This window comes from Argopecten irradians, chromosome 1, assembly GCF_041381155.1.
Source record: "Argopecten irradians isolate NY chromosome 1, Ai_NY, whole genome shotgun sequence".
Classification (NCBI taxonomy): Eukaryota; Metazoa; Mollusca; class Bivalvia; order Pectinida; family Pectinidae; genus Argopecten; species Argopecten irradians.
Genome location: NC_091134.1, coordinates 16,979,600 through 16,995,428, shown reverse-complemented (window position 1 = coordinate 16,995,428; position 15,829 = coordinate 16,979,600). Strand labels below are relative to the sequence as shown.

The 15,829-nt window shown below is 38.2% G+C and overlaps 2 protein-coding genes across 3 annotated transcripts in view; both read left to right on the top strand.

Annotated features, from left to right (window-relative positions):
- LOC138319164 (uncharacterized) overlaps positions 1-15,829 on the top strand; it is a 169,700-nt gene that overhangs the window by 116,479 nt on the left and 37,392 nt on the right. The gene's annotated exons all lie outside the window — the stretch shown is intronic.
- On the top strand, positions 4,486-13,828 carry LOC138319176 (uncharacterized). Its single transcript, XM_069262132.1, has 2 exons — positions 4,486-9,036; positions 13,360-13,828. The coding sequence occupies exon 1, from the start codon at positions 7,436-7,438 to the stop codon at positions 8,762-8,764; it is 1,329 nt and encodes a 442-aa protein (XP_069118233.1). The 5' UTR covers positions 4,486-7,435; the 3' UTR covers positions 8,765-9,036; positions 13,360-13,828.

Genomic DNA, 15,829 nt, shown 5'->3' with positions numbered 1-15,829 from the left:
CTTACATATTCAACAAAGGAGTTCCTTGTATTGCTTATATTAATTGTTAACCACTACTTTATACTGTAACTTTGTTGTTTTGTGCCATGAGTCAGATGACCATTAAGGCCCATGGGCCTTTTGTTTAAATTCCGGTCAATCGTTTTACTACTAACCTGTACATTATTTACAGTGTTCCTGTAGTCATTTAATTTGGCTGTTACTTCATCCAAAGTTTTTCTCCTATTTCCGCGCACAACTTTTAAGAGCCTTCTCTGGTCGCGATCTGTCAAATATGGCGTCCTTCCACATCGATGTGTATTTTCCATGTTTCCTCGTCTCACATATCGCTTCCAAATATCAGAAATTGTAGATTTTGGTATGCCTAACCTATCTGCAACAATTGTTTGTTTTATCCCACCATCTATCATTGCTACGACTGCTTTTCTTAAGCCAGACGTCACTTCTTTACCATGACGACCCATGTTATTTCCGTGAATTCCTTCGATTCCGTCAGCAGACGACGCAATTTATTTTTACCGCCACAACATTACGCATGACGTCATCTTTCTGATGACATGAAGCTGAGGTATACTATGACGCGAACCAAGTTTCCAAACTGGATTTATTCCGCTTTTTACGTGCCGCAAGAAATTTAGCGGTATATATCACGACGCCTTTGTCTGAATACTTCTGTCCGGTCTCTGTACCTAGCTGACCATCAACCTGTGGCATATGAATAATAGCCACATGTACTGACTGATGGAGCTACCTAGCTTTGATTTATTTTTTGGAGACTCTCATGATTAATTTGGTATATGACAATTGATGATGAATATATCTATTATAGTGTTTTATAGTTAAGTGTCCTTGATATAATTAACTTTTCTTCAATTACTCCATCCTCGATGCTTTAGGGATTACTATATCACCGACGTTATAATCCACCCTTGGAATATCTCATTGTGAAACTGGAGGCAGTTCAAGAGAAGAAAAAAAATGACCAATTACAGGCCTGTAGAGACTTCCTTTGAAGATTTAACAGAGAGATAGAGTGATGCCCAACTTTAAAGCCATGCACAGTGTACCATTATTCAATTCTTTTGATACATACATATGCATGTACATCAAAGGACCAAATAATCTGTGTGTTCTGTTGCCTTCAGTGGATATATACTGACAGTGATAGTGAACCCTGGAATATTGAGAATGTAATTACTCTAAAGCTTGACTAAGGTTGATTTGTATGGAAATAGGTATCATAAGTTGTCATTAGGGCTTTATATATATATATTGTTTCATGGATGATATGCTTTGACTACATCAACATTAAGTGAAATCATGAAAAATTTCATCCAAAATTTGTATGTATAATATATGCATGTTGAAAAATGACTGGCTACCAGAGTCGATTTTATATGGTTTGTTTGTCTTTGTTTACCATATAATAACAATAACCAAGGTCATATAAGGATGTCCCAAATTTCGGAGTCAGATGGAAGTTATACATCCTGAAATAAAACACCATCTTACTGCCGTTATCTGGCAAACTGCTCACTACGGGTTTGTGACCATGATGGAATGATTGACACATAAATTACTTGGTGTTTAGTTGTAGCTAGTGAAATTAATCAGAGGCTTTGCTTGTATTAGGAGAGGAGAAAACATAGGGGCCAGATCAGGGTTTGAACCCAAGACCACCAAACACTATAGCCAGATGCTCTAGAAATGAACTACTTGCATAGTCACCAATGATCAACTCAGCGCTACACTCTTTTTAGGTCATCTGACCGCCGTGCATCGTGCGTAAGACTATTTATACAAAAGCCTACTCCTCCTTCATCCTTTGATGGATTTCATCCATATTTTGTTTGAAACATCATTGGGGAAGGACAATCATATTTTCTATAAATGAGCCTGGTCCGACCCCTAGGGACTGAGGGGTGGGGCCCCAAAAGGGCAAATTTTCTTATTTTACTCTGCTTTAAAATCCTACTCCTCCTTCATCCTTGGGATGATTTCATCCATATTTGGTGTGAAACATCATTGAGGAAGGGCAATTATATTTTATATAAATGAGCATGGTCCGACCCCTAGGGTCAGAGGGGCGGGGCCCCGAAAGGGCAAATTTTCTTAATTTTAGCTTTAAAATCCTACTCCTCCTTCATCCTTGGATGGATTTCATCCATATTTGGTGTAAAATATCATTTGGGAAGGACAATCATATTTTATATAAATGAGCCTGGTCTGACCCCTAGGGGCTGAGGGGTGGGGCCCCGAAAGGGAAAATTTTCTTAATTTTAGCTTTAAAATCCTACTCCTCCTTCATCCTTGGATGGATTTTATCCATATTTAGTGTGAAACATCATTGGGGAAGGACAATCATATTTTATATATATGAGATAGGTCCGACCCCTAGGGGCTGAGGGGTGGGCCCCAAAAGGGCAAATTTTCTTAATTAAAGCTTTAAAATCCTACTCGATCCTCCTTTATCCTTGGATTGATTTCATCCATATTTGGTGTTAAACATCATTCGGGAAGGACAATCATATTTTATATAAATGAGCCTGGTCCGACCCCTAGGGGCTGAGGGGTGGGCCCCAAAAGGGCAAATTTTCTTAATTTTAGCTTTAAAATCCTACTACTCCGATCCTTCATCCTTGGATGGATTTCATCTATATTTGGTGTGAAACATCATTGGGGAAGGACAATCATATCTTATATAAATGAGCCTGGTCTGACTCCTAGGGGCTGAGGGGTGGGGCCCCAAATGGGGAAATTTTCTTAAATTTAGCTTTAAAATCCTACTCCTCCTTCATCCTTGGATGGATTTCATCCATATTTAGTGTGAAACATCATTGGGGAAGGACAATCATATTTCATCATTGGGGAAGGACAATCATATTTTATATATATGAGATAGGTCCAACCCCTAGGGGGCTGAGGGGATGGGGCCCCAAAAGGGCAAATTTTCTTAATTTAAGCTTTAAAATCCTCCTCTTCCTCCTCTTTCATCCTTTTGATGAAAAAACATTTCATCCATATTTGAGTGTTAAACCCACATCATTGGGGAAGGACAATCATATTTTATATAAATGAGCCTGGTCCGACCCCTAGGGCTGAGGAGTGGGCCCCAAAAGGGCAAATTTTCTTAATTTTAGCTTTAAAATCCTACTACTTTTCCGATCCTTCATCCTTACCTTGGATGGATTTCATCTATATTTGGTGTGAAACATCATTGGGGAAGGACAATTATATTTTATATAAATGAGCCTGGTCCGACCCCTAGGGGCTGAGGGGTGGGCCCCAAAAGGGCAAATTTTCTTAATTTTAGCTTTAAAATCCTACTCCTCCTTCATCTTTGGATGGATTTCATCTATATTTCGTGTTAAACATCATTGGGGAAGGACAATCATATTTTAAATAAATGAGCCTGGTCTGACTCCTAGGGGCTGAGGGTGGGGCCCCAAATGGGCAAATTTTCTTAATTTTAGCTTTAAAATCCTACTCCTCCTTCATCTTTGGATGAATTTCATCCATATTTGGTGTGAAACATCATTGGGGAAGGACAATCATATTTTATATAAATGAGTCTGGTCCGACCTCTAGGGGCTGAGGGGTGGGCCCCAAAAGGGCAAATTTTCTTAATTTTAACTGGCCAACTTCCTGTTTTCAGGTTTCAGTCTCCGATCTCAATGAAAATTGGTCTATAGGGGTTATAATTGATGCCGAACAACATGAGAACATTTTCATAAATATTTTGGTATTCCAAGATGGCCGCTGGCCCACTTCCTGTGTTCGGGTTCAGTCTCTGATCTCAATGAAAATTGGTCTATAGGGGTTTTAATTGATGCCGAATAACATGCAAACATTTTCGTAAATATTTTGGTATTCCAAGATGGCCGCTGGTCCACTTCCTGTGTTTGGGTTCAATGAAAATTGGTCTATATGGGTTTTAATTGATTCAGAAGGGGGAACTTTAGGTGAGGACAATCATATTTTAAAAAGGACCGAGCTAAGACCCATGGGGATAGTACGGCGGAGGTCTAAAATGGGAGCTTTGCTGAAATTTGGCTTTAAAATCTGACTCCATATATTAATCCTTGAATGGGTTACAACCATATATGGATGAAGGGCTACCAAGTTTGTTCAACAAATGACATTTACCTATTTCATTAACTTACAGATTCAATTAAGGAGTTCCTTGTATTGTTTATATTAATTGTTAACCACTACTTTATACTGTGACTTTGTTGTTTTGTGCCATGAGTCAGATGACCGTTAAGGCCCATGGGCCTCTTGTCTCTTTTCTCACAGTCTTTTCCCTTGAAGACACACGAAACCCTTCATACTACCATCATCATGGTGTATGTTATTAGATAGCAATTTCATAACAGAAAGGATCAAATGTGCTGGCCAGACTGGGGCATGAACCCAGGACTTTAGAACTAACTTTAGCTAGGTGCACTACCTGGTCACTGATGATCAAGTAGTTAGTTAGCACAGTAGTTACTTAAGGAATAGATTTATTTACAGTTTTTCACGCAATTTGATGTTATTAATTCTCACGACTGTTGCATATATTTAGGTCATCTGACTCAAAGGGTCAGGATGACCTATTGTCATCATGTACTGTCCGTCGTCGTGCGCCGTCCGCCGTCCGTAAACTTTTCATTCAAACGACTTCTTCTCAATAACCGGAAGGCCCAGGGTACTCATATTTGGCCTGTAGGTTGCTGGGATGAAGGGCTACCAAGTTTGTTCAAATGAATGACCTTGACCTTTATTCAAGGTCAAAGAGGTCAAAAAGGCTAAAATCCTTTAAACAACTTCTTGTGAATAATTAAGAGGCCTAGAGACCTGATATTAGGCCTGTAGGTAGCTGGGATGAAGGGCTACCAAGTTTGTTCAAATAAATGACCTTGATCTTCATTCAAGGTCATAGGGGTCAAATAGGCTAAAATCCTTTAAACAGCTTCTTCTCAAAAACCAGAAGGCCCAGGGTACTGATATTGGGCCTGTGACATGCTGGGATGAAGGGCTACCAAGTTAAATGACCTTGACCTTCATTCAAGGTCACAGGGGTCAAATAGGCTAAAATCATTTAAACGACTTCTTCTCAAAAACCAGAAAAAAACTTGATCTTCATTCAAGGTCAAAGGGGCCAAAAAGGCTAACATCTTTAAACGACTTCTTCTCAAGAACCAGAAGGCCCAGGGCACTGATATTGGGCCTGTGACATGCTGGGATGAAGGGCTACCAAGTTTGTTCAAATGAATGACCTTGACTTTCATTCAAGGTCAAAGGGTTCAAAAAGGCTAAAATCTTTAAGCGACCTCTTCTCAAGAACCAGAAGGCCCAGGGTACTGATATTGGGCCTGTGACATGCTGGAATGAAGGGCTACCAAGTTTGTTCAAATAAATGACCTTGACTTTCCTTTAAGGTCACAGGGGTCAAATAGGCTAAAATCCTTTAAACAACTTCTTCTCAAGAACCAGAAGACCTAGGGTACTGATATTGGGCCTGTAGCATGCTGGGATGAAGGGCTACCAAGTTTGTTCAAATGAATGACCTTGATCTTCATTCAAGGTCAAAGGGGTCAAAAAGGCTAAAATCTTTAAACGACTTCTTCTCAAGAACCAGAAGGCCCAGGGTACTGATATTGGGCCTGTAGGATGCTGGGATGAAGGGCTACCAAGTTTGTTCAAATAAATGACCTTGACCTTCATTCAAGGTCACAGGGGTCAAATAGGCTAAAATCCTTTAAACAACTTCTTGTGAATAACTAAGAGGTCTAGAGACCTGATATTAAGCCTGTCGCTTGCTGGGATGAAGGGCTACCAAGTTTGTTCAAATGAATGACCTTGATTTTCATTCAAGGTCATAGGGGTCAAATAGGCTAAAATCTTTAAACGACTATGTTGTATTGTACTAATAGTCAGAGATGACCGTTAAGGCCCATGGGCCTCTTGTTTATTAAAATGCCCATATTTTTTTCTCTCCCGTCATCGTCAATGAATTCGATTGAACAGCTGATCGGAATCGAGTCATTCATATGTTCTCAACAAAAGTGGGGTCATGACCCCACGTTGCTACGCCATCGACTATTCCTGTAACAATAGAATCGCCACACGTGTTGTCCTATCATTATACACTGATAATGATAATACTAGAAAGTATGGTTATTGAGTTCATGTCAGTGCAAACTGTAAATATATATGATTATAGTATTTATTGCTTTTGTCTAAGATCACATAATGAACAGCAGGATTGAAATAACAAGAAATAATATTCTTGAACTCATCATTTCAAAAATCAACTCACATTTGGCCTGAGTTTAAGTACTTCTTGATTGGACTTTGTCCAACCCATTGTCTTGCACATTGTCGTCAATTATATGGTGAATCTTCATCTCTGCCATTGGCCTCTTAATTTTTATTAAGGCATTATTAACTGATATTGACTATTTGCGCCATGTTTTTACAGAGCTATGACAGGACATAAGTAGTAGTTGAGTGTAAATGTAGTAGTGTCCTACCTGCTTTGTCTAGAACACAATGTTTGAAAAATGTTGTCAATTTATCATTAAATCAGAACATCTCTAGGAACTCTGGTTTTCTCCCACCCTTATTCATTTATATAAGACCTCTTGATCATTTACATTTGGATTATCGAAAAGTGATTTATATCAATATTGTAACTTACAATTAATGTAAAGCAATTTAAGTTATTGTTTATAACATATAAGCTTGGATCATGGCCATAATTGGTTTAGCCTTAATAAAACTGACTATCAGGGTATTATTGTTATATAAAATTGTGAATTATGTGTTCATTATAGACATGTTTTACTGTTTTTGGTTTTTTTTCAGGTCCCTCCCACAGAGACAAGGTTGATAGAGTTTGGATCACGAACAGGGTGTACATTGTGGAAAGGAAAGGCAACCAAGCAAAATATTTTGAATTTTCATGGTGACATTTGCCTGATACAGTTCTTGTTCAAACATCATAAGGACCACCTCACCAAACCTAATGGCTGGGAATATGAGAACCACAATGGAGTGCCTTGTATTTATATTTCATATGATAACTCAGTTGAAAAGTGCATAGACGATGTTAAAGAATGGATTTCAAAATTTCAAGATGTGGAGTTAAAAAATTAGAGCTATCATCTGGAAATACTGAAGATTCACTTCAGAGATCCCTTTCATATCTAACTCCAGAATGTATAGATGGTAAAGCTGATGTATTCCTTGATGAGGGTCATGACTGTTTATATATAGTGGGTTTCCACCAAACTATTAATGACATTTTCAGAAAAACAAAAGGCGCCATAAAAAATGAAGAAATGATGAAGAAAACTGAAGAAATTATCATTTATCTAGATTCTAAATCCTATGGACTTCTTCTCAGAGAATTCGGATTTCTAGATAAGCTGAGACGAGATTTTTCCAGATGCTTCAATTTGTCTGTTGGACTGCAACACAAAAGTCATATATACAGGAGCACAGAATGAAGCTGAGAAGTGCAGAAAAGCGATTGCCCAGTTTTTTCAGTGGAATATGTACAGGAACACTTCAGATGTCACCTGTTAAAACAGAGCTTCTTTCAAATCCTAGAGTGAAAACCTATGTAAACGAAGCATTGCAGGCAAACAAGATACTCTGTGTATGGGAAGTTGTGTCACCTGGACAGCTGCTGCTAAGGTGTCCACAAAAGAAACACATAGAAGAAGCTCATGTCAAAATAGAGGAAAATATCAAAGAAGAAGTCTTTTCAGCAAGAGATCCACAGCACAGAGAACTTTCATCAAAAAAATTTGGATTGGATGAATCACAACTTGGGAAAGTCTTCGTTACCCATATAAATGAAAGCATTCATATAGCAGCTACCACAGATGTTATGGATCATATAATACGATGGATATCAACTTACCCAGTTGTATCTGGTGGTAGTGAACATCACCGGCAATCTGCTGCCAAGGAGTCAAAGAAGTTACATCAGAGATTACAAGTTCAGGAGTTAGACCTGGAATTATGGAAAGATTTGAGTATAGCTGACGCTTGTAGTAAAGTTCCAGAACGACGTTGTACCATTGAAAATAACTGTATTGTGATTGAAGCATTGGAAGGGGATTTGACAAAGATTGTAGAGGAAATAAAGGGGATCCTTGACAGGGTAAAGAAAGACAAAGTCACTGTATCATTACAGTCAGATTGTGCTGCTCTCCTCAGAAATAAGGAAGCAGAACATTATGTTAATCAGGAGCTTGGTAAGAAACATCCAAGATGTGTCTGGAAAATTGGATCAAATAGTGATACTGTTGATGTATACACACTTCCTGTGAAAGAAGCAGTGAATGCTTGGAAGATCATTGATGAAAGTGTATCCTTAGTGTCTCTAAGCAAGAAATTTACCCATGTAAAAAGACTCTTAGAAGAAAAGGATGTCATGAAGGTGCGACAAAAGCACCATGGAAAAGTCAATATATTTTCCAAAACCGATGATGTATGTTTAGTTGCAACAGCAGATGCCATGAAAGACATTCTCCCTGTGATGAAAGCATTTCATGAAGAACTCAACACTTCAGTTTCAGTGCTGCTGGAAATGCCAGAAGGAATTTGGAGGTTTGTCCTTGAGAGAAATCCAAAGTTTGTAAAAAAACTGCAAGAAGATTTTGGTATCGAATTAAGACCGACAGGAAACAAAAATCAGATTGAGATATTTGGACAAAGACAAAATATTGACATTGCAAAATCTTGTTTTAGAAAAAGAAACTGGTGAAATTCAAAGTGACTCTGAAACAATGATGTTTCTTCCAAATGTTCTTGCAACTGAACAGTCCAAATTTGAGGCTGTTAAGCATTGTTATATATCTGTGGAAAAAGAAATAGTTGCCAAGAAACCTTGTCCATCACATACTTGGGTTGTGAGTAAATCTCCATACATGATGTTGGTCCCGGGAAACATAACGGAGGCAGATGTTTATGCTGTGATGTGTCCTGTAGATTGTCGTATGAATCCTATTGGAGCTGGAAAAGGCATAATGATGTGTGGTAAGAGCATTTTATTTTGTTCTAGGATATCTAAAAGCAATACTAGTAAGAGGAGTCTTAGTTCTAGATCGTAGTAAAAATGAGTTGTTTTTTTGGTAAACAGTAACTCCCTAACAGATATAAAGTGTTTGCAACAAGCTTGTAGCAAACTTGCTGCAACCAAATTTGATTGCAAGAAAAGATTGCAGCAATTTGCAGCTTGATGCTTGACGTTGTCCGTCGTGCGACGTCCATTAACATTTCCTTGTGAACGCAATGACTTGAGTAAGTATATAACCGAGCTTAATGAAACTTAGTATTTAGACTAAAATTGGAAAGATTTCGGACGAGCTGAAAAATGGGTTTGATTCGATCGTAACTTACAGAGCTATTGCCCTTTGCAATAATAATTATTGAACCTTGTGAACACGCCAACTTGAGTAAATGTGAACCAAGCTTATTGAAACTTTGAACAAAATTTGTATAAGTTTTTGCTCTGACCACCCCGCGGGCAGGAGTGGCGCCAATAGGGAAAATAGAGGTAAATCCTTTAAAACCGCTACTTGTCATAGAGTTCTGCATGGGATGTAACCAAATTCAGCCAGAAACATCCTTGGGGGAAGGGGAACAAAGTTTGTATAAATTTTGGCTTTGACCCCCCGGGGACAGGAGGGGCGGTGCCTAATAGGGGGAAATCGAGGTAAATCCTTTAAAACGCTACTTGTCATAGAGTTCTGAATGGAATATAACCAAATTTGGCCAGAAACATCCTTGGAAGAAGGGGAACAATGTTTGTATAAATTTTGCTCTGACCCCCCGGGGGCGGGAGGGGCGGGGCCAAATAGATGGAATAGAGGAAAATCCTTTAAAACGCTACTTGTCATAGAGTTCTGAATGGAATGTTACCAAATTTGGCCAGAAACATCCTTGAGGGAAGGGGAACAAAGTTTTTATATAAGTTTACAAGTTTTAGCTGTGACCCCTCGGGGTCAGGAGGGTTGGGGCCCAATTGGGGAAGTAGAGGTAAATCCTTTAAAACGGTACTTGTCATAGAGTTCTGAATGGAATGTAACCAAATTTGGCCAGAAACATCCTTGAGGGAAGGGGAACAATGTTTGTATAAATTTTCGCTCTGACCCCCCGGGGGGCGGGAGGGGCAGGACCCAATAGGAGAAATCGCGGTAAATCCTTTAAAACGCTACTTGTCATAGAGTTCTGCATGAAATGTAAGCAAATTGGGCCAGATCTAGACACATCCTTGGGGGAAGGGGAACAAAGTTTGTATACATTTTGGCTCTGACCGCCCGTGGGCAGAATGGGCATCTGATGTGATGACAATAACAGTCGTTATGGAAACTTTCACAAACATCGATACTAGCTATCATTTCCTGCTTATTACCGGCTTCAGAGTATAGCTTGCGGAATCATAATCAGGCAATTTCTATGATTAAAGAAAATTAACTCCAGTTTTGGCACAAAGGTCTTTCATAGGTTGTCTGTCAACATTTCTTTTAAATTGCTACTTTTCATAGAGTTCAGCATGAATTGTAACTAAGGTTGAAACGATGCGTCGCGTTTCAAATTGAATCGCGATATTTTTATGTCAATACAATTTTACGATGCAGCCTTGCCATTTCAGTTTGATATGATGCAGTCTCTGCAGTGTATAGACTCACACTTGAAGCAATAAATCTTAGCCTTATCTAGATTATCAGACACTAGGGTCATACCCAAAAGTAGTGAAAACACTCTCTGACCACCACCCCACCTGTTTTTGATTTGTAAAAAAATGCTCACCTTTTTAATTTGTCTCTTTTACGTATGGTTTATTAATGCATTAGTTGTTCATTTTAAAATTCAGATATATAAAAAAATGTTGGTAATGCAAGATGACAGAAAACAAACAAATTTGGCCAGAAACATTCCTGGGCAAAGAGGAGTAGAGACCGCATAAATCTGGGGCAGGAATGACAGGGCCCAGTGGGGGTAAACAGTGGAAAATCATTTAAATTGCTACTAGTCGTATAGTTCTCCATAGATTGTAACTTTTGGCCAGAAGCATCCCAGAGGAAGGAGAACAGAATTTGTATAAGTCTCGGCTCTGGGCCACCAGAGTTAAAAGAGTAACTTTGCCATCGTAAATTCATCATTACCCGAACCTGTCTACAACCAATTCAGCAGTAAGATTTTATTGCACCAATATGGATAAATTTTCATCATTTCCATATGTACATGTATCATTGTCTTAATAGATTTTCACAGAAATTATATACAAAGTAATACAAGTTAGTGATTTTTTTTTACAGCAGTATCCCATGTCAAACTGAACTGCTAATATAAGCAGTTATTAGGCAGTTTTGTAGCAGTCCCACAAATTTTAGGCAGTTATTAGGCAGTTCTCAGCAGTCCAGTTTTAAGCAGTCACTGAAAACTGCTAATATTTCACCATACAAGATTTAAAACTGCTTGTTGAACTGCTAACTATATTTGTAAGCAGTCAGTGACTGCTTATCATAGACTGAAACTGCTTGTCATTGACTGCTTATAGACCTTAGCAGTCTAACAGAGCAGTTCACATACCAAATGGACAAAGGCAAGAAATTGCATGGCAAAATAAAACTTATATAGTGAAGTTGTCTTGCAACTTATTATTAAATGCAAAGGAACATGAATTAAGATACATCATTAAATTGTAAATTTTAAATGTGTGATTAATTCCTACTTCAAAACTTTTTTTTTTAATTTTACACACCATAAACCATTTAAATGCAATTCAAAACTAAATAAAGGTCAGTTTGATCAACATAATTATTCTATACATGTATTCATAAAATATCAAAGTCCTATTATAATTTCTCATATTATTGATAAATATGTGCCAATAATACTATTTTGTACATATAAACATAGATGCATATACAGTCCCTTATCTCTAACACCCTGGGGAGGCAGCTACAGCCATGGGGAGTTGGCCATGGGTCATTATACACAGAGATGGTGACCCCCACATGTAGTGTTGCTGTGTGTACACATGTGGTGACCTTTGAACCTGTAGTCTCCCTCCAAATTCCAGCGGTCAGTTTGAACAGTTTGGTGTGAGGAAGCATGTGCACAGATAATCTTCTACATAATTTGGACCATTTGGTGAATATTTTGGACATCTAAATAAGTGAGGTGTAGTTTTCAACATGCAGTTTTACATAGTTAAGTGTAAGCTATAACTAGTATAAAGGGAATTGTGTATAGCCAGGAATAGAAATAGTAAAACGTTTCAGTTTTGGATGTATGCTTTCTGGTGTTGTACTGGTTTATAACCCTATAATTTTGCTGTAAACCCCCAAAGTACAAGGTAAGATGCATGAGCTTGCAATCTATGTGCATATATATATAGCTGCATGGGAACCATGCATTTAAATTTGGAAACTTAGAAGTTAACTATTTCTATTTTTTTTTATTGATAAAATTCAAATTCATTTTCCATTTTACTCTTATACACCCCCAGTATAATATAGATGATGCATTTTCTTTTTAAAACAATTTGTATGACACAAAATAAACATTATGATTTATGTGTATATATCTTGGATTGGTTTATATTATTCAATCTTTTATTTTCTATAAATTTCTGAAAAATGAATACTGGTAAATGCATGCATATAATGCAAGGCAAGTTATTTTTTAAAAACTGCAAACTTTATCTTAGAGTTAGTGTAATTATATATAACTTGTCTTACATATTTTCCACATTATAGTATTTTCATTTTTTTCCCATATAATTGGAAATGTGTTAACAGTTTCTTGAACTTATATTTATAAGTATTAAGCAATTGTGATTCATAAATATAAGCAGTCGCATGCTCCATATTTGGATTGTTTTTAGCAGTTTTGTGAGCTATTTATAGATATTAGGCAGTTTTGATTCGTACATTAAGCAGTCGCTTGCGCCATATTTGGACATTTTAGGCAGTTCATTTTGAAATAGACTGCCTAAGAACTGCCTAAAGTAAGCAGTCGCATGCGCCATATATGGACATTTTAGGCAGTTCATTTTAAAACGGACTGCCTAAAAACTGCCTAATAACTGCCTAAAAACTGCTAAGGAACTGCTAACCGACTGCTAGTGGACTGTGAAGGTTAAGGGACTGCCAATTTTTCCAATGGATTGCTAAGGGTTAACAGTCCCAGCCAGTTGCATTATGAAGGCTAAAGAACTGCTAAAAGAACTGCTTATACAGTAAACTGTGAAGGCTTACAAACTGCTAAAGAACTGCCTTCCACTTTGACATGGGATGATTGTATTTTCACATTTACAGTACATGTATATAGTTTAATTTATTATATTAGCAGGGACGTCTGTGGAACAGAACTTACATCAAAGTCATGGTCCATCTGTCAGTAAACCAAAGTCTGATTCTTGTCCACACATCAGTGAAGAAACGGGCAGCCTGCGTTGTCAAAGTATCATCTACACTCGGTTTCCTTCACAAGATGAAAAGGGAAGTAGGATGTCCACGTCTATGTCTGTTGTTGCTTCCAGTATTAGAAGGACATTGGAAACTGCGGATGCAAACAAAGTCTTCAGTTTAGCTATTCCTTTGGATTTTTGTGATGTCATGCCAGAAGCAACATGTATGCAAGCCACAGCTGAGTGTTTGAGGAATAATGCAGGAGGCTTTTCTCACTTAAAGGAAATATACCTGTACTGTGATGAAACAGAAGAAGAAAATACTAGAAGTATTTTTACCAAAGTTCTATTGCATCATGAAAAGTTGCACAGTCTTAATTTCTCTCCCCTAATAACAGGTATGTATGTGAATGGACGTTAAAAGATTTGTTCGATTCTATGAACGGAAATGACGAAAATGTGATAGATGTGGCTGACGTAAATTTTCATGCGTCATAGATAGCAAACCAATACTTAAAATTGCGAACCTATATTCTTTTCTGATTATTGACATCACATTCACTGTTTAAGTTTTTTACTCTGACTTCATATCATGCCAACAACATCAATACAGTGGACCCGCGATAATCTGGACGCCAATAGTCCGGAAAACTCACAATCCGGACGGGAACGGATTTCCGTAATGTTATTTATACTCACTAGTCCGGAAATTCGTATTCCGAATCCGGAACTCCATTTTGGGAAAGAAATGTAATTTTCGTTAATAAATTCCCGCAATAATCCGGACAATTTGTTGTCGCCACGTGCCGAGAAAATCCAAGGCCAGCTACAGTCATGTGTACAATACACAAAATCACTTGACACTGAGTCTGTTGTCATATGACGGCTGCCAGGTCATAGCCACGGGCGTTTACCTACCCGAACACCTTTCACACAGTTACATGCAGTCATGTTACGGTTCATTGGTTTTCTATAAGAGATCAAACTTCAGTGTTGTATTTGAGATACGCAATATGTTTTTAGCCACATGCACGCTTTTAAACGTGCAGTTTGAGCTTGGGTATGGGTACGTATGCTATAACAGAGACATAGATAATTTATGCTATCTTAATCTCTGGCTGTAGATACCTTACTTGTTTCGCATGCAGAATATATCGCTATGGGTATCATAAAATCAATAAAAATTATAAATGTATGTGAATCTATTCAAATTTTTCGTCTGAGGTATAAGATATAAAGGCCAGGGCACATGCCATTTACATGTGTGTGTGACATTGTGCATGAAATTAGACATGAACGGCGCGCGTGGTTAATTTGTTACACATGTCTGTAAGTCTTAGTCAGAAAGCAAAGACTTGTGGAAATGGTCATTATAAATACATATTATACAAAATAACAATTATACAAGTTCATAAAATGTCACAACTATTAGATGATAATCATATTGATCCTTGGTTAAGCAATTTCCGTACGACAGATCGAGAGTGGTATACATAGCTATATGCATACATAGTACACAATTAACGATGGCTTTAGGTTTTGTATTTTGAAAAAGAAATACGTTTATTAGATAATCTTAACGTTATGGATATAAAAATACCTATAAAACATAACAAACGAAGTATTAATTGTAATACACGTATATTACATAAAAGCCTATCATCGATTACAAGGTCAAGGGGAGTAACTCGTACGTGACAATTTAAATGACTATAAAAACACAGAATTCGGCAGTCCGGAAAACTCGTAATCCGGACGGTTTAGGCTGGGAACGAAGGTGTCCAGATTATCGAGGGTCCACTGTACATAGAATTTATCTCCTTCCAACTTTAGAATGCTTTTGTATTGATTTTTAGCTCACCTGGCCCGAAGGGCCGGTGAGCTTATGTCATGGCGCGGCGTCCGTCGTCCGTCGTCCGTCGGCGTCCGTCTGTCCGTCAACATTTCCTTTAAATCGCTACTAGTCATAGAGTTCTGAATGGATTATAACCAAATTTGGCCAGAAACATCCTTGGGGGAGGGGGAACAGAACTTGTATAAATTTTGGCTCTGACCCCCAGGGGCAGGAGGGGCGGGGCCCAATGGGGATATAGAGGTAAATCCTTTAAATCGCTACTTGTCATAGAGTTCTACATGGATTGTAACCAAATTTGGCCACAAACATCCTTGGAGGAAGGGGAACAGAACTTGTATAAAGTTTTGCTCTGGTCCCTCGAGGGCAGGAGGGGCGGGGCCCAATAGGGGAAATAGAGGTAAATCCTTTAAATCGCTACTAGTCATAGAGTTCTGAATGGAATGTAACCAAATTTGGCCACAAACATCCTTGGGGGGATGGGAACAGAACTTGTATAAATTTTGGCTCTGGTCCCTCGGGGGCAGGAGGGGCGGGGCCCAAAAGGGGAAATAGAG